Raw genomic sequence first — 25,400 nt, 5'->3', positions numbered from 1 at the left:
GGCAGGGCCATGACATTAACTAGCACTCGAGAACCATATCCTAGGGTAGATTCCGTGGGGGATGTGTGGGCTAAACCCTGTGGAAATTCTAGCCCCACTGGTTAGCTCAAGAGTTGGGGTGGTGATGGACTAAGTTAGGTGTGACCAAGGAGCCTGCCATCAATCACAGGTGAAGGAACTGACAACAGTCTGGACTGGTCAAGGCAGCAGCACCCAAATGTGCATCCTGAATAGGGTGTGGGGATGGGGCTGGGCTGAAATGCTCACCAACTCATACAAGGCCAAATGGAAGGCCAGACTTCACCGGGGACTGGCCTAAACCCAATGGCATGTATGAGAACTGGGCCTGGGAGTGGATCAAGTGGAGGAACTTGGGAAACTCCCCTGGCAAGTCATAGCTCCTGCTGGTAAAAATGTGATCCAGACATGGGGGTCAGACAAGCTGGGCAAAGTAGCTCCAAAACAGCTGGCTAATGTGTGAATTGGTAATGAAACAGGGTGTACCGGGCAGGACTGAGCAAACCTTAGCCCACAAGCGAAACTAGAGACCAGGAGGGAGCACAGGTCATGCCGAGCTAGGCTCTTGCACCTACTGGTCTGCGTGAGCCAGGGACGGTAAGCCAAAGTGTCTAATGCAAAGGTCAGGACAGGTGAGGGGCTGAGCCAAGCTGAGTCAGAGCAACCACTGGCATGCAAGTGATCTATGGCTGGGAAAAGGCCTGGTTGGGGAGCTACGGGGACACCCTAACTGGGTTGAGGTTCCCACCAAGGGGCGCGTGGGATGGAATGGGGCTGTGTTCTGATCAGTATATGGTTGTAGTCTCCCTTGGCACAAGTGTGGACTGGGACTGGAAGCACCGAACTGGGCCAGACTCCAACACCCTCTGGTGTTCCTGGAGGACCAGGATAGATGTGGGATGGACTAGGCAAGGTCTCAAACCCCTACTGAGCCATGCTTGAGCTGTATGTGGGTATGGATGAACTGTGGCTGGGCTGAAGCATCCAACAGCAAGGACCAGCTTGGGTTGAAGGCCAGTCAGGAAAAGCAACTGTTCCTGCTAGGACAGGAGGTGAACTGAATAGGGCTGGCTCATGGACCCCCTGGTATGTGAAAAATCTGGCATTGGGAGAGGTTCTGATGGAGGAACCTGGGCAACTCCTCTGGCAGGACACAGACCCGGCAGGTAAGCGCAAGAAACATGATAGGAAACAGCCCAGAACAGGCCATGGAAAGTGTCCCACTGGCATACATTTGGCAGGGGTCGGGGGAAGACCAGTATGAATCAGTTTATGACATCCACTGGCAAATCCAGGCACCAGAACAGAGTGTGGGTCAAGCCAGGTTCAGTCGCGATAAAAACCAGTGCACAATATGGAATGTCAAGATGAGGATGCCTGTACCGGATGTGACCATGTGACCGCAGCACCCAACCAGCACACGTGAGTACCAGGAAGGGAAGGGGCAGAGTTGGCAGGGGGAACATGACGGAGTTCCCTTGCTGGACAGCTACTCTCACTGGAGAGTGTGAGCTGGGATGGGGGCACACCAGACTAAGCAGGGCTATAACACCTCTACGCCTCATGTGGACTAGATCAGGGAAAAGCCAGGCTGGGCTGATTATTCCTACTGGTGCAAACAAAATTAGAGTGGGTGAGGGTTGTTAGAGCTTAGCTGCAGCATCAGCTGGCAGAAGCTGGCACTGGGAAATAGTTCTGTCAAGTCAAACCACAGAACTATCTGGAGGTTGCATAATCTTGGAGTGGGAGAGGCCTGGGAGGGAAATAGTGGGCTCATCCCTTTTGGGTTACCACTTGTACAGGAGGGCACGAAAACTAGGACAGGGACTGGGGTGGCTAAACAGAGAGGCACCCAACAATATCCGTGAAGGCTGGATAGTTGAGCTGGTTAGATGGAACTAAACTTTAATACTCAATGACATACGAGAGCCAAATAGGGTGTGGGACAGACTGGACTAGTCCCTACATACTGGCAAACCAGGGTAGGAGGTGGGCCTGGTGGGGGTTATTGTGGGTCACTCCGACTAGGCTGCAGCTCCCACTGGTTTATGTGAGGTCCAAGTATGTGCTGGGCAGAACCAGGCTGGACTGCAACACCCATTGGTTCCAGTGGAAGCTGGGGCTGAAAACAGAACCAACCCAGCAATTGCAACCACCAGTTGATCAGGGTCATGGACTGAGCCAGGCCCTATACCTGCTAGCACATGCAAGAATCTGGTCTGGGAACACCTCAAAGTTTCTTTGGAGATCTCCCCAATCAAAATGCTGGACTCAGAACCCTAACCAAGAAAACAGAGAAGACAGAACAAGTCAATCAACCACCTCAGCTATATGTTGGCAGCGAAATATGGGATAAACAGAGACGCTATGATGGACTATGTCAATCAGTGGATTCTTCGATGACCTCATCATGCTTGGAGTGGCAAGATGGCAGTGATTCATAAATGGTGAACTATCAAAACCACTTGAGCAAGAACTTTGGAGCATACCCTACATGAAGGACCTTGGGTGGGTGGGAAACTGGGTGGAGCTTCTCCCTTAATACCCCCTTTTAAACATGAAGGAAACAATATGGAAATAATAGTCTTACCCACTTGCCTGTAGCCCTTGAAGCTTTTTACCCTAATTAACTGTGTAAATATTGTCAAAAATATAATTAAAAAATGGAAAAAGTTTTAAAAAAAGAAACTAGAAAAATTAAAATATCTTGAAGCAGGCTTACAGGTAATTTTGCAGAAATTACATTTTGATTTTTTTTGTGTAAATAGATTGATTTACCTTCACATCCTCAGCATGTCTTAAAGCAAACACACGATCTTCCTTCTGCCTCTCTTCCAAACTGCTCTATGCTACTGTGCCAGTAAGTAACATCACTGCACTTGCATTCCAACTGGGAGAGTCTTCCTCAACTTGTTCCTTACCTGCTTCGCATCCAATCACCAAGTCCTGCATCTGCATCCTGAGTATCTCTTACATAGTCTTCAGCTTAGTAGTCCAGTTTGTTTTTCCTCATAATTATATATTCTCCTGGAATAGGGAATTGTCTGCCTTTTTTCTCCCATATGTTGCATAATTGAGTACAATGCCTGGTGCACTGTAAAAGTTCTCTGTAAAAGAAGGTAATTAATCCATATTTATTGTATCTTAGTATTTAGTGGCACTCTGAAATGCGATGCTACTATTGCAGGAGGCAGTTTAACCTGCAACATTACCCTGGTTCCTCTTGAATTTCTTTTTTATATAAAGGAAAGCAATCGAGATACATAGCTGAATATAGAATTTCATTTACTCATGAGGCGTGATTGCTGTTGAAACCAGTTTATTTCTGGAGCTTGTTTTTTCAGTAGACATTTATTTAAAAATCTATTTATTCTAGTGGCAGAAAAACAGGCAGACAAAAGTGCTCGTCTCTTAGTTTCCTCTCCTAGCAACCACAGCAGCTGAAGTTGGTATAGACCAAAATTGAGAGCCAAGAGAAATTAATCCACTTGGCCTAAGGACTTGAGCCGTAAGCTGTTGCCTTAAGAAGCTGGGCTTGGTTGGGGGTGTGGAAACTGAGACTGAACCTAAGCACTCCAGTATGGGACGTGGATGTGGAGTCAACCCATGGCTTCCACACTGTCCTGGATCACCATCCTTCCTGGACCTTAGCTCGCAGTGCACACCTGTGTATCAGGGGAAATCATTTCCAGAGGCTCTGTTCTCATGCCTTGTTCCTAGGAAACTGTCCCCCACTCCCAGCTCAGTCAATTTTGTTTAGCCCAAGTGATTTCTCACTGAAGTTCTCTATCTTATAAATTGCCAGTGTCAGGAAGATGGTTGAAGGAAACAGATCCTACTTCAGGAAACAGAAGCACCAAGAACAGGTGCACCATGCATGTTTATGTCTTGAAGTTCTCATGGAAAGAGTTAATCTGGGGTTTTATCTCTAAGCTACTGATTACAAGTGGCTTTGATGATTCATTCTTTAGCTTTATGCAATAGGAACTCCTACCTCTTCTGTGGTTTGTGAAGAAGGCTATAAAATTTAAAAACCGATGGTCAAGGGCCCAGCGGTGTGACCTAGCAGCTAAAGTCCTCGCCTTGAACACCCGGGGATCCCATATGGGTGCCAGTTCTAATCCCAGCAGCTCCACTGCCCATCCAGCTCCCTGCTTGTGGCGTGGGAAAGCAGTTGAGGACGGCCCAAAGCCTTGGGACCCTGCACCCGCGTGAGAGACCCCGAGGAAGCTCCTTGCTCCTGGCATTGGATTGGCTCAGCTCCAGCCATTGCGGCTGCTTCGGGAGTGAACCATCGGACGGAAGATCTTCCTCTCTGTCTCTCCTCTCTGTATATCTGCCTTTCCAGTAAAAAATAAATAAATCTTAAAAAAAAAAAAAAGAAAGAAAGAAAAGAAAAGAATACCTCTCAGACACATGCTTTATGAGATTCTTAAGACAAAAAATGTAGATCGCAGCGTGGCATCCTGGTGGTGGCTAAATTCCTCGCGTTGCACATGCCAGGATCCCAAATGGGTGCCGGTTTGTATCCTGGCTGCTCTACTTCCCATCCAGCTCCCTGCTTGTGGCCTAGGAAAGCAGTAGAGGATGGTCCAAAGCTTTGGGACCCTGCACCCATGTAGGAGACCCCGAGGAAGATCCTTGCTTTGTTCTGATTGTTGCGGTCACTTGGGAATGAACCAGCAGATGAAACTCCCTCTGTCTCTCCTTCTTTATGTAAATCTGCCTTTCCAATAAAAAAAAAATAAATAAATCTTAAGAACAAAAAAAGACGAAAGGTGTAAATGTCCTAGCTATAACAGCAGGCTCCCTGATGGCCAATGTCTGAGAAATAGGCAAACTCGCTCACTTCATTCCTTCAGACCTAAGCATCAGAAGTCCTGAAGTTCATTCTCTGGTGCCTTGTATCTGTCTCATTTGTGTCAGGAACTAAAGGAAATTATGATTTCATACAAATGGCTGCGTCCTAAGCTGACAGTTTCACCCTGTGCACACAGCCACCCACAGTACAGTGAATACACCGTGAGGAGCTTAGGAAAACATATCCCTAAGATTGAAACAGACCAGTGTGGTTGTGCTAAAAATCCACTAAGACTCCTTGTCTTACTAGAAAATTCCCAGTATCAGGCACTGACTTCTTAAAGCAGTAATAGCATAAAAATGACTTGAGTTTTGAATAGTTTCATTGTTACTTTAAAGCGATATGCGTACTTGAATTTAAAATTTTTTCTTAAAGATTTGTTTTTATTTTTACTTGAGATAGAGTTATCTTCCATACACTGGTTTACTCCCCAAGTGGATGCAATGACCAGAGCTGAGCTGACCTGAAACCAGGAGCCAGGAGGTTCTTCTGGGCCTCCCATGTAGGGCCCAAGGACTTGAGCCATCTTCCACTGGTTCTCTGGCCACAGGCAGGGAGCTGGAGCAGAAGTGGAGTGGCTGGAAATCAAAATGGTGCCCAAATGGGATGCTGATGCTGCAGGCCGAGCTTAGTGTACTATGTCATGGTATAAATTTCCAATCAAAAGAAAAAATTATTTCTTTGAAAGGCAGAATTAAAGAGAGAGAGAGAGAGAGAGAGAGAGAGAGAGAAAGAGAGAGAGAGAGAGAGGAGATCTTCCTTCCACAGGTTTCCTTCCTAAATGGCTACAACAGCAAAGGTTGGGCTGATCTGGAACCAGGAACTTCTTCCATAGCTTTATTTGTGCTTCAAAATTTAAACCCAGGACACAGAAGCTACACAGAAAACACACTGAAAAATGCTCTGAAGTCGAGATGTCTGTTTCCACCAGCCTTTCACAGAGTGAAAGGATGTCATTCAAAGTCAGTTTGCCGTCATTACAGTCCTGCTGATCCGTGAGATGCATCCACAAAACCTAAGCTGGAGTTTTCAGAGTTGCTATTTATACCCTATTTTCGTTAACTGCAGAAAATTTTCTGGAAAAAACCTCGGCCATTCAAATTGCTGGGCTGTAGAACATGATGGCCACAGGATTCTTGTTTGCTTTTTGCGAGACTATACGTGAGCAGAGGCAGGGCAGTGCTGCTCCCTGGTGACACGGGTGGGAATAGTTGGGTTATATCACAGTCCACAGACACCTGCCTGAGACATCGCACAGCGGGTCCGGGTCCAAGGCTGAGTTCAAGGCAGCGTCAGAAATTGAGGCGGCGACTGCACCTGCCAACAGAGATCTCAGTAAGATCCTTGCGCTCAGCTTGCTCCAGGATGGGTTCCCACATGTTTGCACCAGCCCCTCCAATCATCACAAAATGCCTGAGGAGGGCCACCTGGTCAGCACCTGTGACTCCAGCCACGCCGCCGGCCTTGAAGAGTTACATAGGTTGTAAGTTCGTAGCAACACTGAAGGATTAAACTGCGAAAGTGGACTTTTTTTTTTCAAGCGATCTTCAAACTCATGCTTCTAACATATTACGATTTTACTAGTGTTAGTAAATATTGCTAGTTATTTATATGATTAACTGCTATTCTCATTTATTTCCTCCATTGAAGCTGCAACATCCAAATTGCAAACTTGTTGACCAACTCACCTGAAAACTATAGCAGAGATTAACCACCATTTTTTGGAGGCCTGATTAAGAACTGTCCTGATGGACGCAAGGTGCCTTTAAGGGAGGCAGCTTTACGTGGGCTGTCTTTATAAGACATTAGTCCAACTAAAAATCCCTGTTAATTATTAAGCTCTTATGTATTATCTCGATACCTGACACTGCAGATTGAGAACCGTGTTTGTCCCTTCAGTGAAGCCTACACCAATGGGACAATGTAGTTATCAAGGGATTAAGGCAAACAACTACCTTTTTTTGTTGTATTCAATGAACAGAGCAGGTTATTTCCTGTTTGGCTGGCATACCTACCACTTGGACTGTTGATTTAAACCTCGCTTGGAATTCCCGGTTGCGTGTTTTGGTATGGCGGAGCTTGGGGTTCACAGAATCCTCCTTCTGGTTGTTTGTCTGACAAAATGTCTGGAGGGTACAAAACTGCTGGCAAACCTTAAAAAATGTGGTGACCTGGAATGTGAAAGTAAGTTTCCTATTTTTTCCCCTTTCTCTTCTTAAACTTGGGCTTTGAAATCGTAGATAATGTTGTTGAGGGTATGTAAGGTAAAAATGAGCATTAATATCATTGAGAAATATTTGAATCATGAAGTATAGCTTGATTTTTTTAAAAAATTCTGGGAGCTAAGCATTTTGTTTAGTATTTAACACACATAAACGAAGGCAAAATCCAGTCTGATACTGAAATAGATCAGAAGTTATAATGATGCTAATCTATATCTCCAAACAAAATAATTAGTTCCTTTACTGTTTGTAAAAGGTAAGTATAACTAATTCATATACAAAACGATATCAGGGCATTTTGTAGTCCCTTCTGAAATCCTTTTACTTTTTAACTTCTATTTCAGTCAGAACTTTCTGATTTTCATGAGTTTTGTTAAGTTTACATTTCAAGCCATCACAGTTTATTCTGTCCAAATCCGAGAAATGTCAGTCATTTCTGTGTTCATCTAGAATGTGAAATGCTAAAATTACTCTTAGGATATAGATATAATTTTATTTATATCATTGAATATTAAACTTTATTTGTTGCAGAGAGAAATTAATCTCATCTTATTTTCTTCAGAACTCATTTTCTTATTTGCATTGTGGGACAAAAGAAATCATTCCACAACATATTGGAATTACTTTAGCTTCTATCTTTCTACCATGAGAATTATTTCTAACCTACAAAATGCACATTAAAACTGTAAAATATTATTAGGATAAAAATGAAAAATTTATAAATAACATTTTTATGAGTAAACATTTTCTTAGCCTTTTGGGTATGTAATGTAATGTAGAGTGAAGTTTGCTAAATGATAGTAATCTATCTTAATCTATCTTTCCCACTCAACATTACAACCTCAATGTAGTACCCTTAGGGCTAGATATAGAATGTGAAAAGAATACATTCAAATTAGTGTGAATTATAGTAATTAGCATATATATTTTTGTGTTGAAGGATTGAATCTAGCATATGTGATTATTATTCATTTATACTCATATGTTTTAAAATTTACTTAATTATTTTATTTACTGGAAAGGCAGAACCACAAAGAGAGAGAGAGAGAAAAAGATTTTCATTCGTCACTGCCCTTAACAGCCAGAGCTGGACCAAACAAAGTTAGGAACCAGGATCTCCATCCATGTCTCCTTTGTGGGTGGCAGCACGGACCCAAGTGCTTGAAACGTTGTCTGCTGCCTCCCACGTTAGTGGGAAGCTAGATGAGAAGTGGGCATAGCGGGCCTGCTGCTGTGGCATCACTTGTTAAAGTGCTTTCACTGGAGGCAGCATCTCATATGGGCGCTAATTCAAGTCCCAGCTGCTCCACTTTGCACCCTGCTCACTGCTAATGCGCCTGAGAAACAGAAGATGCTCCAAGTGCTTGGGCCCCTGCCACCTGCAGGAGAGCCCTAGATGGAATTTTGGTCGCCTGGCTCTGTCTGGAGCAACCCAGCTATTGTCACCATTTGAGAAGGGAAACAAAGGATAGAAGGTTGCTCTTTCTCTCTCTCTCTGTAACTCTGCTTTTCAAACAAACAAACAAGCAAACAATAAATAAATCTTTAACAAAACAAAGTGGAGATGGACTTGGTCCATGGGATGTGACCATGGCTGCAGTGGCTTAACCCACCCACTACAGGGCCGGCCCCTCATCATGGTTATTGAGGGGCTGCTCTGAACTGGGTCTGGGGTGCGTGTGCTTTGCATCTAAGCAGACTAAAATGAGCTACAGGATGAGCTTTTCACCATCCAGGAATTTTCATTCTGGCGAATGGTGCCAAGACAGGTGAATATGAAACTGTAAATAGGGATACAATTCAGTACATGTTGAAATACAGAGCAAAGGCAATCGTAGGCTGGGGTAGTTAGACATACCTCGTTAAGGAAGCAGAATTTGGGTGAAGAAGAGAAGGGAAAGGTTTTTTGTGTTCAGGCACGAATAGATAAACAGGTTGGAAGGAACGGCGACACCCCAGAGCTGTGTAACACATTCTGTAATTAGCTCAGGGATCACTTGCTCCATTGAGATAAGTTTCTTTACCTCACAGATGTGTTTTGAGGAATTAGTTTTTTAACGAACTTAGAAGCAGTTATCAAAATGCCTGGAATGTAGTAGATGCCAAAAAGCAAAGCAAAGATCTTTTTCTCTCCTGCAGTCTGAAGAATTATGACGTATTCCGACATTTTAACCAGTTTAGATGTACTTGGTGGTAGTCTGGGATCTGTGTAGCGCAAATACAGGCTCAGTTTAAATGGGGGTGGGGAGCATTTTCCAGTTGTGAACCGTCTCTGATAGCAAGTCACGAAGCTTAGGTTTACGTCTACATTCAGTGGGAAATATGTGTAGGTTTTTGAGGCTATAAATGATACAAAGAAATTAACATTTGGAAATCTGTAGATTGTATTGAAAGAAGGCAACATTGAAGAATGAAGAAATGGCATTCTGATTTAAAATGTGGGTTTTTAAAAACTGTGTTTATATAGCTTTACTAAGCAGAGTCTTAGCCGTGAGTGATTACACAGGCCCCGACTGCCGGCACCTCAACTTCACCAAGGGAGAAGAGATCTCTGTGTTTGTGAAACTTGCTGGAGAAAGAGAAGATCTTTGGGCAGGAAGTGTAAGTATCTAGCTTAAAGAAGTAACAAACGTTGCACTACTTTCCATATTTTAAAAGTGTTTTATTCATTATTTATTTTCATTTTAATTAAGTAATTAATTTTATTCATTGGAAAGGCAGAAAGGGAGAAGAGGAGACAGATGCATAACCTTCTGTCTTCTGATTCATTCCCCAAATGCTGACAACAGCTGGGACTGGGCCAGGTCAAGGCCAAGGAACTAGAACTGCATTTGGGTTTCCCACAGGGTGGCAGGGCCCCAAGGCCTTAAGCCGTTACTGCAACCTCTCAGAGTACACACTGCAGGTGCTGAACTCAGAGGTACAACCAGGATTTGAACCTGGGCACTCTGGTATGGGATGCCAAGTCTTAATGATGGCACCCATACCTAACCCCTATTCACTTTGCGTAGCAAAACAACTTTTCTTTTCTAAGATTTATTTATTTTTATGGCAAAATCAGATTTACAGACTTGAGGAGACACAGAGAAAGATCTTCCACTGGTTCACTCCCCAAGTGGCTACAACAGCCAGAGCTGTGCCTATCAGAGCCAGGAGCCTGGAGTCTCTTCCTGGGTCTCTCACATAGATGCAGGGTCCCAAAGCTTTGGGCCGTCCTCAACTGCTTTCCCAGGCCACAAGCAGGGAGCTGGATGAAAAGTGGATCATCTGGGGCACAAACTGGTGTCCATATTGAATCCTGGTGGATACAAGGCAAACTGGTGTCCATATTGGATCCTGGTGGATACAAGGCAAGGACTTTAGTTGCTAGTTTGTCATGCCGGGCCCAATGAAAGCAACTTTATGTAAGAATTTCAAAGCACTCTAAAAATATTTAAAATACTTAACGTTAGGCATTGGAAAAGTGATCTAGTTCAGTGGTGATCTCAACATTTCTATAAAAGAGGCTTTTGTGAAAATCATATGGTTGGGATGGAAGGTTGAGCATGCTTTAAAATTATTACTTATCATTACTATTTTAGAATGCAGTTCCATAGGCTCTGGGGTTTCTTCCCCTCCCCAATCCCTTCTCCTCACTGATTTCCCCCATATGATTACAGTACCATAGTCCTTCATTCTACTATTTAAGTGTAACCTCACATGGCAGGTATGAACCATGGCAGAGAATCCAGCGTCCTATTGTCAAGACATGTTTAACAGTTTCTTGGGAGTTCATCTTTGGTTTGGTGGTAGAGATGCATACTGCATTGCATCTTCACAACTGGTTATGATAGTTTCTATTACACAGTTACTATACTTCCCCTTAAATGAAAAGCTGTAAACTAAAATCAACAAGAACAGCAATAAAAAATTTACAGCAGCGTAAAGCTAAATAACATGCTACTGAATGACCAGTATGTCACAGAGGAAATGAGAAAGAAAATAAAAACTTTCCTGAGGGCTCAGCATGGTGGACTAGTGACTAAAGTCTTAAGTGCAGTCTTGACTTCTTCTCTCTGGTTTTTATGTGTGTCATGAAACTGTCGGTGTAGGCAAGGCTAGGATGTTTCATATTCTGTTATCCACATGTGTTTAGAAGTTTCATTATGAGCTGGAGTGGTTGCAGAGCCAACTAATCCTCCACCTGCAGCCCTGCATCCCATATGGGTGCAGGTTCGCATCCTGGATGCTCCACTCTGACCCGGCTCTCTACTAATGACCTGGGAAATCCAGGGGGACCAGGAAGAAGCTCCCGAGCTCCAGCTTTGAATCTGTGAGGTTCTGGCCATTGCTGTCACTGGGGAACTAAACCAGTGGATGGGAGACCTCTTTTGTCTTCTCGCTCTGTAAAATCAGCATTTCAAATAAAAATAAAATCTAAAAATTATTTTTGCAATATAAGTATAGTTTTTATATATTTTTTAAAAGATTTATTTATTTATTTGAAAGGCAGATAGAGAAGAAGGACAGAGAGAAAGATCTTCCGTCTGCCAGTTCACTATGCAGATAGCCACAGTGGCCAGGGTAGAACCAGATGAAAGCCAGGAACCAGAAGCTTAATTCAGGCCTCCTATGTGGGTGGAAGGGACCCAAAACCTTGAGCCAACCTCAGTGCTTTTGTTACATGCTGTAGCTCGGAGCTGGATTGGAAGTGGAGCAGCTGGGCATCTCAGTGGTGCTCATGGGCCATGCCAGCATTGTGGAGGCTTACCCTGATTGCCACATACGTGTAGTTTTTATTTCATTTTACAGCTTTTAAAGAGATTTATTTATTTTTCATTGGAAAGGCAGATATACAGAGAGGAGGAGAGACAGAGAGGAAGATCTTCCGTTCATTGACTCATTCCTCAAGTGGCTGTAAGGGCTGGAGCTGAGCTAATCAGTTGCCAGGAGTCCCTTCGGGGTCTTGCACAAGGCTGCAGGACCTCAAAGCCCTGGGCCATCCTTGATTGTTTTCCCAGGCCAGAAGCAGAGGGCTGGTTGGGATACGGGGTGTTGGGACACAATCGGGTGCCCACACAGGATTAAGGGTGTGCAAGGCAAGGACCCCGGCTGCTAGGCTCCCATGCTGGGCCCAGTTTTCATAATTTTTTAAAAATTACTTTGGGCCCGGCGCAGTAGCCTAGCGGCTAAAGTCCTCGCCTTGAACACACCAGGATCCCATATGGGCGCCAGTTCTAATCCCTGCAGCTCCACTTCCCATCCAGCTCCCTGCTTGTGGCCTGGGAAAGCAGTCAAGGACGGCCCAAGGCTTTGGGACCCTGCACCCTCATGGGAGACCTGGAGGAATTTCCTGGCTCCTGGCTTTGGATCGGCCTAGCACTGGCTGTTGCAGTCACTTGGGGAGTGAATCATTGGATGGAAGATCTTCCTCTCTGTTTCTCCTCCTCTCTGTATAGCTTTGTAGTAAAAATAAAATAAATCTTTTAAAAAAAATGACTTTATTTATTTGAAAGGTAGAGCCTTAAACTTGTACCTGATTTTGGCATTCTGAAAACAAGGAGCAGATCACAGCTCCATATAATGTAGTTGTTGCCTCCTTTACTTTCTCTTTCGAAATCCTGGGCCTGCTGTGTACGTTTATGTACCATCTGGAGCAGAAAGGTCATTCATGAACAGAAAAGGGAAAACAAGATAAGTAGGAGGAGAGTTCTCCTTCTGAAACTTGAAGCAGTGGCATTTTACAGTTCTGCTCTGTTCTCTTAATGTTGCTTTGAATAAATAATCTGATTTCATTGGCTTGCTTTTAGATGGTCTGTTCATGTTTTGTGATGTAAAGTAGATGAAAGCCAAGGACAAGAGATAAATTAGTCTCAGTAGTTATCGTTGCTTCGACTCCTCTTGCTTGATCTTCTTCATTCATCATTTCAACAGAAAGGAAAGGACTTTGGCTATTTTCCCCGAGATGCAGTACAGATTGAAGAGGTGTTCATATCTGACGAAGTCGAAATACCAACGAAAGTAAGTAGACTCATTTTTAAGCTTTTAATTGAATTTTCAACGTTTTGGCTTAAACAGTTTTCCTCAGTATAAGTGCTCATTGATTGTGTACTTTGTAGAGTGAATGCGTGAAATAATTGGCCTAAAGGGTTGCTGTAGGAATAGTTTGAGCAGACAAATAGAATTAGCTGAGACAACGGACAGGCAGGCAGTAGGGTGTAGTGATTTAGAGCATAAATTCTGGATATGGACTGAGTCCAAAGTCTGACTCAGCCACTTATTAACTACATGGCTGTGTATGCCTAAATTTCCTCTTCTGTAAATGTAGGGCTACCACATGTTTACTGAGGGGTAAATGAGTTTATATTAAATACATAAAATAGCACTTGGTGAATTTTATGTGTTAGATAGTATTACTCATGTCTTTTTTCTACTAGACCAAAAATTTATTTCCTGCCATGCCCCCAAGGTCTTGTATCTGTACAATCACTTTTGCTTTTTGGGACTTATGAATTTGAAAATGTTGCTCTTAGTAAGGAGAAGGGGAGGACCAGTGTGTATTGGTTTGACTGGCTAATTCTACACCTGCATCAAATATGGGTGCTGGTTCCTATCCGGATGGCCCCACTTCCCATCCAGCTCCCTGCCTGTGGCCTGGGAAAGCAGCTGATGAGAGCCCAAAGCCTTGGGACCCTGCTCCCATGTGGGAGACCTGGAGGAAGCTCCTTGCTCCTGGTTTCCAATTGTCTCAGCTCTGACCATTGCAGCCATTTGGTGGAGTGAATTAGATTTTTTTTCCCTATATCTGCTTCTCTGGGTAAATCTGCCTTCCCAATAAAAATAAAGAAGTCTTAAAAAGAAAAGTAATGAGAAAGGAAACTAGATGGTGCCTTTTCAGTATGTGAATTTGATTAATCCATTGTATTCAGTTTCCAGTTTAAGCCACGTTAGCTTCAATGAGGTCAATGTGAAGTAAGTCTGTCTAGTTCAGCAAACAGTCTAACACCTGGATCTTTCCCAATGTAAACTCCAGGGTTAACTGTCTACTTACTGAGTAATGATTAACCCTGTCAGCTGTCTTCCTAAAACATACCTGGACTTCATTACCTTCTTTTGGTTTCTACTCTGACCATGACAGTAACTCAAGGTACCTCTTAATTGTAATAATACAATTGCCTTCTGCCTGTTCTTGCTTCCAGTACTGCCCTCTTCCGATTTATTTTCCGAAGGTAAATAGATCTGACAAAGACAAACATAGAAACAAAGAAGTCGGATTATATCTCTCCTTCGATGTAAGCACTTCTGTGATTCTTTGTGGACCTGGCATGGAGCCCACTTTTTTTTTTTTAAGTACTAAAAAAATTTATAATACAATAATAGACACAGTGCATTACAGGGTCTAGCTTCAAATTTTGAAGAATCATGATGATCACAAAAGTTTTTTCAAGTTACCTGGAACACTGCTATATGACAATGTCTGTGGGTTTTGTTGATGAGAAAATAACTGGATTCTTTTTTTTTTTTTTAGATTTTTTTTTCAGATCCCTTATCACGAGGTGTTTTCTTTAATGCTTCTTTGTTTTGAATTTTATGGTACAATTATATAGGGTCTGGAATCCCCCCCACCTGCCACATATTCCCACGAGCTCACTCTTGTAGAGGTGGCCTTGAGGCCCACCTGCTCTGTTGTCGTTTCTGGTTCTGTGCCACACTCCCCTCACTCGCAGTGCCCCTGGCCAAACTGCACTCGGACTGTTCTTAGAAGTTAACCTCTTTTCCAGCCCAGGGATACAAACAGGTTATTTCTTCTCATTGAAATGCTTTCTCCAAGTTCTTCACTTGGCTAATTTATCCTTATCTTTTAGGTCAAGGCCTCTAGAAATACTTCTGGAGGTAATAAATATGTTTATTACTTGTAATGGTGGTAACACCATGGTATATATTTGTCCAAATTCATCAAATTATGTATTTTATGTACAGTTTTTGACATACCAAAGCAGTTGCAGCCATTTGGAAAAAGAACCAGCAGATGGAATATTTCTCCCTCTCTCTCTCTGTCACACTAACCCTACCAGAATGAATCTTTAAAAAAGAAAAAAGAGGAAAAAAAAAAAAAGAAACAGAAGTCAGGAATGGGCAGAGAGGTTGAACTGTGATGTATCACACAGCTGTCCTACCTAGACGTAAAAGGAGTTGGGTCTTTTATCCCTCAATTGTTGGCTGGGGAGTTGTAACTTTGGGCTTGGTTGGGCTAGTGTTTACTACAGACTTATCCTAAGCATCTGACTCATTTAATGCTCACGATACTCCTGTAATATAGGTTCTGCCAACTGAGGCATAGGTGGATCATGTAATTCACCCAAAATCGCAGAGTTGGTAGGTGGCAAGGTCAGAAACTCATCCCAGGTTTTTAAAGATTTATTTTTATTATTTTTTCATTGGAAAGGCGGATATACAGAGAGAGGAGAGACAGAGAGGAAGATCTTCCGTCCGATGATTCACTCCCCAAGTGAGCGCAACGGGCCGATACTATGCCGATCCGAAGCCAGGAGCCTCTTCCGGGTCTCCCACGCGGGTGCAGGGTCCCAAAGCCTTGGGCCGTCCTCGACTGCCTTCCCAGGCCACAGGCAGGGAGCTGGAAGGGAAGCGGGGCTGCCGGGATTAGAACCGGCGCCCATATGGGATCCCGGGCGTGCTAGGCGAGGACCTTTAACCACTTGCGCCACCGCGCCGGGCCCATCATCCCAGGTTTGACTCCAGTAACTGTTTTAATCACTTCACAGTAGTGTTGAACATAGAGGAATGCTGTAAAGTTGCATTTCTGAAAGCTATTCTTTAAAAATGTGAACTTCATTGCTTTTCATGTTAGCAATATCTGAAGAGTGTACGCATTTCTATTTCTCGGGTTTTTTTTTTTTATGGCGTTGTCATTTTTCTTAAGGATTTAGATATTTGGTGACATGAGCAAATAAATCTCTACTTCTATCACCTTTTGCATTATCATAATAAAAGAAACTGATTTTTTAAAAGATTTTATTTATTTATTTGCAAAGCAGAGTTAGGGAGAAAGAGTTATCTTCCATCTGCTGTTTACTCCCCAGATGACGCAAAGGCCAGGGCCATGCCAGGCCAAAGCCAGAATCCAAGAGCTTCATCCAGGTCTCCCACATGGGTGCAGGGGTCCAAGGACATGGGCCATCCTCCGCTGTTTTCCCAGATGCATTAGCAAGCAGCCGGATTGGAAGTGGAGCAGCAGGGATTCAATGGATCCTGGCATTGTGGACAATGGTTTAACATTTTTGTCACAATGCTGTCCCCAAATTTTTAAATTTTAGGTACTTGTTTTAAAATTTTAAATTATTGATTCTTGCTTAACAGATTAACCTTGCTATATTCTTATTTTTTCATGCAACAATAATTTTATTTCCGTTATCCACAAAATTATTACAATGCTTTATAAAAATATTAAGTTTTTAGCTACCATTATTCATCACAAAAAGGCATTTGTGGTAGATAAGGGTCAATTGCATTTCTGATAAGGGTTAAATTCCACGTTAAGACATTTAAGACAAAATGCTGATGGGGAAAAAAAAACTTCAGATGTGCAAAATTACAATTTTGCTCAGCAATTTAAAAGGATATGGCAATTTAAACTGAATACACATTGTTAGCGTTTTATTGTTACTCTATGATTGCTATAATTAAACACCTCTCCAATCAATTAAAAATCTAAAGAATACCATAAACTTTGTCTGGCTTAATTTTCTAATCAAATATGTACATGAACATGATTTTGTTACCCTTTTAAAAACGTTTAGTAAAGTTACAATATCATACTTCACATAAAGCCCTTCTTAAAAGAATCTCACATCCCAGGCTGTAGATGTTCAGGGTGAATAATGACAGCCCTGCTCTTAGAAAAACCTCTCGGCCAAGGGCTTCAATTCTAACTTCGTACCAAGCAGGTTATGTAAGCAGAAGAACAACTGTCACTCTTAGCATCAGAACTCACGCCATCTTTCCATGAAGCTCATCCTTTGTATTTTAGAATGGCCTGAATTTGAACACGAATATCTTGGCACATGATTTGAAATTTAATGATGAAAATAGGTAAGTGATAGTAGTTAAAAATTATATCCTGAAAACCTGGGGACCTAAAGCTTTATTTACAGTATGACTATAAAATGGAATATCTTAAAAAGATAAATTCTGTTTTTATTTAAATTCTCACGCTTAGTCTTCCCTCAAGATAATTCAAACAGTGATGCTGCTATTCAAATGTATATTTTGGGATTTCTTTCTGAATTAATAATAAAAATCAACTTATTTTGTATGTTCTGATGGGCATATCAAATAGGTAAAAACAATCTCCTTTTTCACTACTTGTTATTATGCAGAGTAAGTGTTTTTCATCAAATCAACTATATTCTAAAAGGGAAAAATGATAACCATTAAGCATATTTCACAAGTGAATACATATGTAAACACAGATTTGAAAACTGACTTTATAAAAATATTTCAGGGCCCAATGTGATAGCCCAGTGGCTAAATCCCCAGCTTGCATCTGCTCGGATCCCATATGGGTTCCGGTTCATACTCCGTCTGTCCTGCTTCCCATCCAACTCCATGCTTGTGGCCTGGGAAAGTACTCAAGGATGGCTCAAAGCCTTGGGACTCTGCACCCATGTGGGACACCTGGAAGAAGGTCCTGTCTTCAGATCTTTTTAGCTTGGTCGTTGTAACCACTTTGGCAGTGAACTAGCGGATGGAAGATCTTTTCTCTCTGAGTCTCTTTCTGTCTGTATATCTGGCTTTCCAATGAAAATAAATAAATAAATCTTAAAAATTATTTTAAGTATATTTTAAAATTAATTACATTGTATTATGTGACACAGTTTTATAGGTACTGGGATTCCCCCCACCCCCACCCTAACCCACCCCCCATGGTGGATTCTTCTACCTTGTTGCATAACCATAGTTCAAGTTCAGTTGAGATTCCTTCATTGCTGTCTTTGACTGCTTTCCCAGGTCACAAACAGGTAGCTGGATGGGAAGCAGGGCCACCGGGATTAGAACCGGTGCCCATATGGGATCCGGGATTGTGCAAGGTGAGGACTTTAACCACTATGCTATCGCACCGGGCCCTAGTTTTTTTTTTTTAAAGATTTAATTTCATTGGAAAGGAAGATTTTACAAACAGAGAAGAAACATAGCTCTTCTGTCCAATGGTTCACTCCCCAAATGACTGCAAAGACTGGAATGAGCCAATCCAAAGCCAGGAGCCAGGAGCTTCTTTTGGGTCTCCCATGGAAGAGGAAAGCATCCTTTGCTGGCTTCCCAGGCTTTAAGCAGGGAGCAGGATGTGTACTGGAGCAGCTGGGACATGAACCTGCAGCCACACGGGTGCCTGAGTTTGGAGGTGGAGGATTTGCCAGTTAAACCAATGTGTCGCCCTCTGCAAAAATAATTTTATATCCATAATCTCTTCAAGTGTCAGAAAATAGGTACGGGAGGAGTTTTCAGTGCCATCAAAGCCACTTTGTCACTGCTTGGCATCAACATTAAAGCATTATATTTCACCCTTTACCTGTAAATCTCGCAATTGCCTTTTCTCATATTTCTTTTGAATATATTCTTTCTCTGTTAGTTTCTTTTCAATGCAAACAAAAGTACACTCAAGTCCCTGACTATTACTTCAGCTCCGTATAGTCATGAAAGATGGGAAATTTGGGGGAATGTGCATGGCTTTTTGCCAGAGTTTAATTGTAGAGTAGTTCTCTGTTCTCAAATTTTATCAACTATTTAATTGCAAACTATAAAATCTAAAGGCAGTTTTATCCCCAGAAGTCAGATTGAGATGTGTCTTTGGGAATGGGAGATGTGGGTTTTATTTTGTGATCTGTTATTGAGCTGCTGTAGTTTCTTAGGAGCCACAGTCTGTAATTTTAGATGATTACTGAAGAAACAAGGAGTATATGTATTTTAACCAACAGTTTTTTTTTGTTTTTTTTTTTTTTTTTTTAGGAATCTGACTTTCTTTGTCTTCTTGGAGTAAGCTACACATTTGAAAATGAAGATGATGAGTTAAACGATAATGCTGAGAATGAACATACAAAGGAAGAAGATGAAGAACAAATATTTTATGAATATGAAAAAGACTTCCAGTTAGAACCTGGCTTTTTTGCAGCTTCTGAAGGCACTTTGTTTGAAAACCAATTACAAGTATCAGAGGACCCAGAAGATCCTGGAACCATGAGTGGATCCAAAGAACATGTGGAAGCAGCAGAGGGGAAAAGCACGGGACAGGACCGTATTCCGGAAGCGGATCATGTCTCTGTACCCTCAGCTGAGCTTGAATCAAATGGATGGTTTGGAGTGGGAAAAGAACAAGCTGAAGGGATGGCCTTTGCCTCAACTGTTGAACCCATGAAAGACAGCTCGTTGCTAGGGAGTAAACCGACAATGGAAGATGAAGACAAGAGAGAATTAAATAACGATGATCTACAAAGAGCACATGGGGGAGAACCTGAGTCAGGATTTGATGCAGTGCCAAAGGAGCAGTCTCAACAAGTATCGCAGTCAGAGCATATGGTGGGACCTCTGGATACTGGATGGTTTGGTGGTGGATTTGCAAGTTACTTGGGCTTTGCAGATAAGGGTACAGAGCTTGAAGTATTGACCGAGGAAAGCAGTCCGTCACTCCCTGATGTTCCCAGTTCCACATCAACGGTTGAAGAACCCACAGTACCATGTACAGAAATACCGCGAGTGAAAGAAGACCCGGTCATTAATGATAGCTCACTTCCCAAGCCAAGCTGGTTTGATTTTGGTTTTGCAATGCTAGGCTTTGCATATGCCAGTGAAGAGAAAATTATGTCAGACAACAGACACAATGAAGAAGTTGCTGGGGGAAATGAATATGAACATCCTCTAGCAAGTGACTTTGACCCTGACAAGGAACAAGATATAAGAATGAGAGAAAATATAGAAACAGAAGATCAAGTCAACAACAGAATCGTGGAGGAAACAGATGATTCGGATACTTTGCCATATTTTAAGAAGTTCTTAAGTAATTTTGAAAGCCCCTGGAGCCTCCAGAGGATTCCAAAGGAAACAGAATTTCAATTTCCACAACAGATGCTAGATCAAGATAATGTGGTCGAAAATGACAAAACAGAAGAACTTTCAGTCAAAAGTTATTCTACAGATAATATGCAAGTTATGAGGAAAAGCAAAAACAGTCAACCAGGTTTGTCTGAAAATATAATATTTATTTTTAAAGTTTTTTTTTTTTTTTTTTTTTAAATTTTGGGGCCTGGCATGGTAGCCTAATGGCTAAAGTCCTCGCCTTGCATGCGTCAGGATCCCATATGGGCCCTGGTTTGTTTCCTGGCTACTCCACTTCCATTTCAGCTTCCTGTTTATAGCCTGTGAAAGCAGTCAAGGATGGCCCAAAGCCTTGGGACCCTGCACCCACGTGGGAGACCTGAAGAGGGTTCCTGATTCCTGGTTTCAGATTGGCTCAGCTCTGGCTGTTGTGGCCACTTGGGGAATGAACCAAGGAGTGAAAGGTCTTTCTTCTGGCTCTTCTCTCTGTAAATATGCCTTTCCAATAATAATAGTAAAAAAAAAAAAAAACTTAAAAGGTTTCATTATTTTTATTGGAAAGTTAATTTAGAGAGAGAGAGAAAGGTCATCCATCTACTGGTTCCCTTCCCACAGTGGCTGGAGCTGTGTCCATGTGAGGACAGGAGCATCTTTTGGGTCCTCCATATGGGGCTTGAGTCGTCTTTCATTGTTTTCTCAGGAAAATTAGCAGGGAGCTGGATCAGAAGTTGAGCAGGCAGCACCTGTACAGTATGCTGGCCCCGTAGGCAGGGGCAGGCATTACTTATTGTGCTATGGTGCTTGGCCTGATGCATTTTATTGTTTTTTTTTTTTAAATTATTTTTATAAGTACAGCTCAGATTGAGAAGTCAAACAATTGGTATTAATTTTCCCTAAATACTTATTTATTTATTTGAAAAACAGAATCACAGAGTCAGAGAGAGAGATGTTCCATATGTTAGTTCACTTCCCCAAATGACTACAATGGCGAGAGGTAGGCCAGGCCCAAAGTAGGAACCAGAAGCTTCTTATGATATCTTCATGTGGGTTCAGGGCCCCATTAATTGTGCCATTTTCTACTGTTTTCCCAGGCAGATCATCAGAGCGCTGTGTCAGAAAAGTAGCAGCTGGGTATTAAGTCAACACCTGGCATTCAAGGTGGGCACTCAGCCTGCTACACAACTCTGACCCCACATGTTTTTCAAAATACTCTATAATGAAACAGAACTTCCCCTTCTCAGTTTCTGGTTTACCCTGAACTTATTAAAGGCTTAGATTGTTGGGCCTCATGCCATGGCTCAATCGCTAACTCATCACCTTGCAAGTGCTAGGATCGCATGTAGGCACCAGTTTGTGTCCCTGCTGCTCCACTTCCCATCCAGCTTCCTGCGTGTGGCCTGGGAAAGCAGTGGAGAATGGCCCAAAGCCTTGGGATCCTGCACCCGCGTGGGAGACCCGGTGGGAGTTTCTGGCTCCTGGCTTCGGATCAGCTTAGCCCCAGTCATGGTGGTCACTTGAGGAGTGAACCAGGAGACGGAAGATCTTTGCCTCTCTTTCTCTCTCCTTCTCTCTATAAATCTCTTCTACCTTTCTAATTTAAAAAAATCTTAAAAAAAAAAAAAGACTTATATTGTCAAAGGCTAGTTAAACAAGAGGATTCTCCTGTTAAATACTTGTTAACTCCTAAAGGAATATCTCTGAGAATAGCAGATCAGAGTCATCTGAAAGAGAAGCTGCAACAGAACAAAACAGAATGAGGTGATCCAAATGATTAATGTACAAAATACTTTAGAACATAAAATAGATGTCAAATGCATCCTGGAAATCATTTTAGTAAATGTATCATTTGATTTAGTGGTACTGGGAATAAATATTGTCACATATAAATTTGAAAATGATTGCTACATGGACCTTTTCTCCCCTAATGGCATTCAGCGTTGACGTAAATGGCTACCTGAGTCCTGCATTTACAGAAATCCTGTTGTGTATATTCCTGACATGATTACTCTTTTTAAATATTATTGTCTACAGGAAGTTTATTAAATTACTGCAATGTATTAAACAAACTAGGTCCTCCATCTTTTAAACACCATTAGGTGAATGATGATTGCAGTGCTGCATTAAGAATTATAAACTCAAACAAAAAAAAATAATTATAAACAGAGAGATCTCCCTTCCATTTTTTGTGCATGTGTGTGTCTGCCTCTTAAATTAATACATAAGAGCTTTTAAAAATAAATAGCCGAGTTCTGAAGCACGTTATTCAGGTAAAATGTAGATGTTCATCTGTAACTTCTGAAAATAAGGATTGAAAATTATCAATTTAATCTTGAAAACGTTAAATAGCAGGTAAATTATTCCACTTACTGTTGGGTTTAAGATTGTTCTGGTCTCCCATGTGGGTCTAGGGATCCAAGGACTTGAGCCATCTTCTACTGCTTTTCCTGACACATTTGCCAAGAACTGGATGGGAAGTGCAGCAGCTGGTACTCAAACAGGCATCAGTATGGAATGCTGGCACCAAAGGCAGAGGCTTAACCTAGTATGCCATGCTGTTCTTCCTAGTTATTCTTTTAATACATTCCCTGAATGAATGACATATGATATAATACATAATACTACACTGGACTCAGGAGGAGGGTGAAACAAAGGTTGGAATTACATGACATTTGATTAAAATATTAATATTTTCATATTAAGAATATGGACCCTTTTCTGTGTAAATGGCTCACAGATTCTTTAGCAGTGGAGTGATTCTTGTACCTGTGCATATGCATAAACCAATTAGAATTTGACAATGTCTTTCATATTTATTGTAGATACATATAGCCCAGTACACTAGATTTGGGAATTTAAAAGCATTTACTTTAAGTTCTGTTGTTGTCTTTCTTCATGAAAGTAGCTTTTGCTGTATTTATTAAAATAGAATTAACTGGACCCGGTGCCATAGCCTAGTGGCTAAAGTTCCCGCCTTGCACTCACCGGGATTCCATATGGGCACCAGTTTTAATTCTGGCAGACCCACTTCTCATCCAGCTCCCTGCTTGTGGTCTGGGTAAGCAGTCGAGGATGGCCCAAAGCCTTGGGACCTCGTACCCTCGTGCGAGACCCAGGAGCTCCTGGGTTTGAATTGGCACAGCACTGGCCATTTTAGCCTCTTGGGGAGTGAATCAATGACGAAAGATTGTCCTCTCTGTCTCTCCTCCCCTCTGTATATCTGACTTTCCAATAAAAATAAATAAATAAATGCTTTTTTTTAAAAAAAAAAAGCTTGCATTAAAAAAGTAGAACTACCTGTCAAAATCATGTAGCCTGTAGATATTATAAATAATTTTGGCCATTTTGATTCTTTGTTTCTCTAACAGGTAATGTAAGAGACAAACCCATCTCTTTACTTTTCTGGAAAGACAGGAATATTTATTTTTACAGTAGCATTTAGCCATTATTATTATGCCTTCTTGCATAGTAACATTATTAACAGAAATGAAGTTTTAATTTTATTCTTAGCCATAAATTATGTAATATAACAAACTTGTTGACAGCTATGTTAGTATTCAGTTTTATTTATTTTTCAAATACAAAGAAAATTCAAAAAGTTCATGGAAAACACGATTATCTGGGGCCAGTGCTATGGCATAGTAGGTAAAGCAACTGCCTGTAGTGCTGGGTCCCACATCGGTGTCAGCAACGCCCGCATTGCTGTGTACCCTGTACCCCGAGCCGAGTGGAGGGACTAGGGTTACAAAACAGACAACACACAGTGGGTCATTCTTGTAAAGAGAATGCCAATTTATTCAAAGTTGGTCCCTATTTTTGTAGTCTGCTTAGCTCCTCCCAGTACTTTCCCAATGCTCAAGCAACTGCTAAGCTCCCCCCGCCCCCAGGGCATCTTAAAAAGGGGAAGCAGGGAAGAGGGAATTAGCAGTTAAGCCAGGGGCTAAATGTATCAGGCCAAGATTGCCCATCCTGTTACACACCTTGAGAAACAAGCTAAACTGTGGAGTTAACCCTTGGGAGACCAGGGCCTACACATGGGCATGGGTTTGAGTCCTGGCTGCTTCATTTTCAATCCAGTTTCCTTCTAATGTACCTGGGAAAACAGTAGAAGATGACCTGAGTATTTTGGTCCCTGCACCTGTTTGACGCTCCCTCCTCTTGGCTTTGGTCTGGTCCAACCCTGGCAGTGTGGGGAGTGAACCATGGACCTCTCTTTCTCTCTCTGCTTCTCCCTCACTTTAACTCTGCCTTTCAAGTAAACAAATCTCAAAAATACTTTTCCATGAATTTTCCATGAATGTTTTGAAGTTCTCTACTTTTCTGGATGAAAAGGCAATGTAGAAAATACAGTTGTTTATAGTTTTTGTAATTCTTCACTGGGCCAAGGAATGTAGCAAATGCTAAGTGGCAGACTGAATAAAGCCCTTTTGTAGATGTCCATGTCTTTTATATATATATATTCTTTTATTTTTATTGGAAAGACAGATCTGCAGAGAGAAGAGACAGAGAAAGATCTTCCATTTGCTCTTTTCATTCCCCAAGTGGCTTCAATGGCTGGAGCTAAGCTGATCCAAAGCCAGGAGTCCAGAACCAGGAGCCTTTTCAAGCCTCCCCCATGGGCACAGGGTCCCAAGGACTTGACCCCCGTCCTGTGCTGCTTTCCCAGACCACAACCAGAGAGCTGGAAGAGAAGTAGAGCAACCAGGACATCAACTGGTGCCTGTGTGGGATCCTGTCACTTGAAGGTGAAGGATTATCCTGTCGAGCCACCGTGCCAGGCCTGAAGTCCATGTCTTAAGTCAGACCATGGGGATATCTTAGACAGGACCATTGCTGGGGTCAGGACTGTAGACACTCTAAGGCTCTGCCTGGGGTACCAGCATCACACATGGATGCTGGATCCGGTCTTGGCAGCTTCGTTTCCAATCCAGTTTTCTGCTAATGGTCTGGAAAAGTAGTGGAGGTTGACCCAAGTCCTTGGACCACTGCACTCATGTGGGAGACCTGAAAGACTCTCCTGTAACTTTGCCTTTAAAATAAAAATAAGTATGTCTTTAAAAAGAAGAGAAAGGACCATTGCAGCTGTGCTTAATGATCCTGAGACAGAAATTATCCTTGTGGACCCAATAAAATAGCAAACTTCCTTAAGGGGGCAGGAGGCAAAAGGAGAGAGATTTTAGGAGATGCTTAACAGTTGGCTTTATAAACAGAAGATG

At 42.2% G+C, this 25,400-nt stretch overlaps 1 protein-coding gene across 1 annotated transcript in view; it reads left to right on the top strand.

Moving 5' to 3' along the window:
- The first annotated feature begins 6,834 nt into the window (after positions 1 to 6,834).
- Positions 6,835 to 25,400, top strand: part of MIA2 (MIA SH3 domain ER export factor 2) — a 67,828-nt gene continuing 49,262 nt past the window's right edge. Inside the window, exons 1-5 of the mRNA XM_040968515.1 lie at positions 6,835 to 7,063; positions 9,569 to 9,702; positions 13,015 to 13,101; positions 19,105 to 20,329; positions 23,506 to 23,523. Of these exons, the coding sequence (XP_040824449.1) occupies positions 6,949 to 7,063; positions 9,569 to 9,702; positions 13,015 to 13,101; positions 19,105 to 20,329; positions 23,506 to 23,523 (1,579 nt within the window). The 5' untranslated portion in view covers positions 6,835 to 6,948. The remainder of the gene's footprint in view (positions 7,064 to 9,568; positions 9,703 to 13,014; positions 13,102 to 19,104; positions 20,330 to 23,505; positions 23,524 to 25,400) is intronic.

This window comes from Ochotona curzoniae, unplaced genomic scaffold, assembly GCF_017591425.1.
Source record: "Ochotona curzoniae isolate NIBS_2020 unplaced genomic scaffold, NIBS_Ocur_1.0 scaffold_4701, whole genome shotgun sequence".
Taxonomy (NCBI): domain Eukaryota; kingdom Metazoa; phylum Chordata; class Mammalia; order Lagomorpha; family Ochotonidae; genus Ochotona; species Ochotona curzoniae.
The sequence above is the reverse complement of the archived record's forward strand: the minus strand, read 5'-3'. Positions and strand labels throughout refer to the sequence as shown.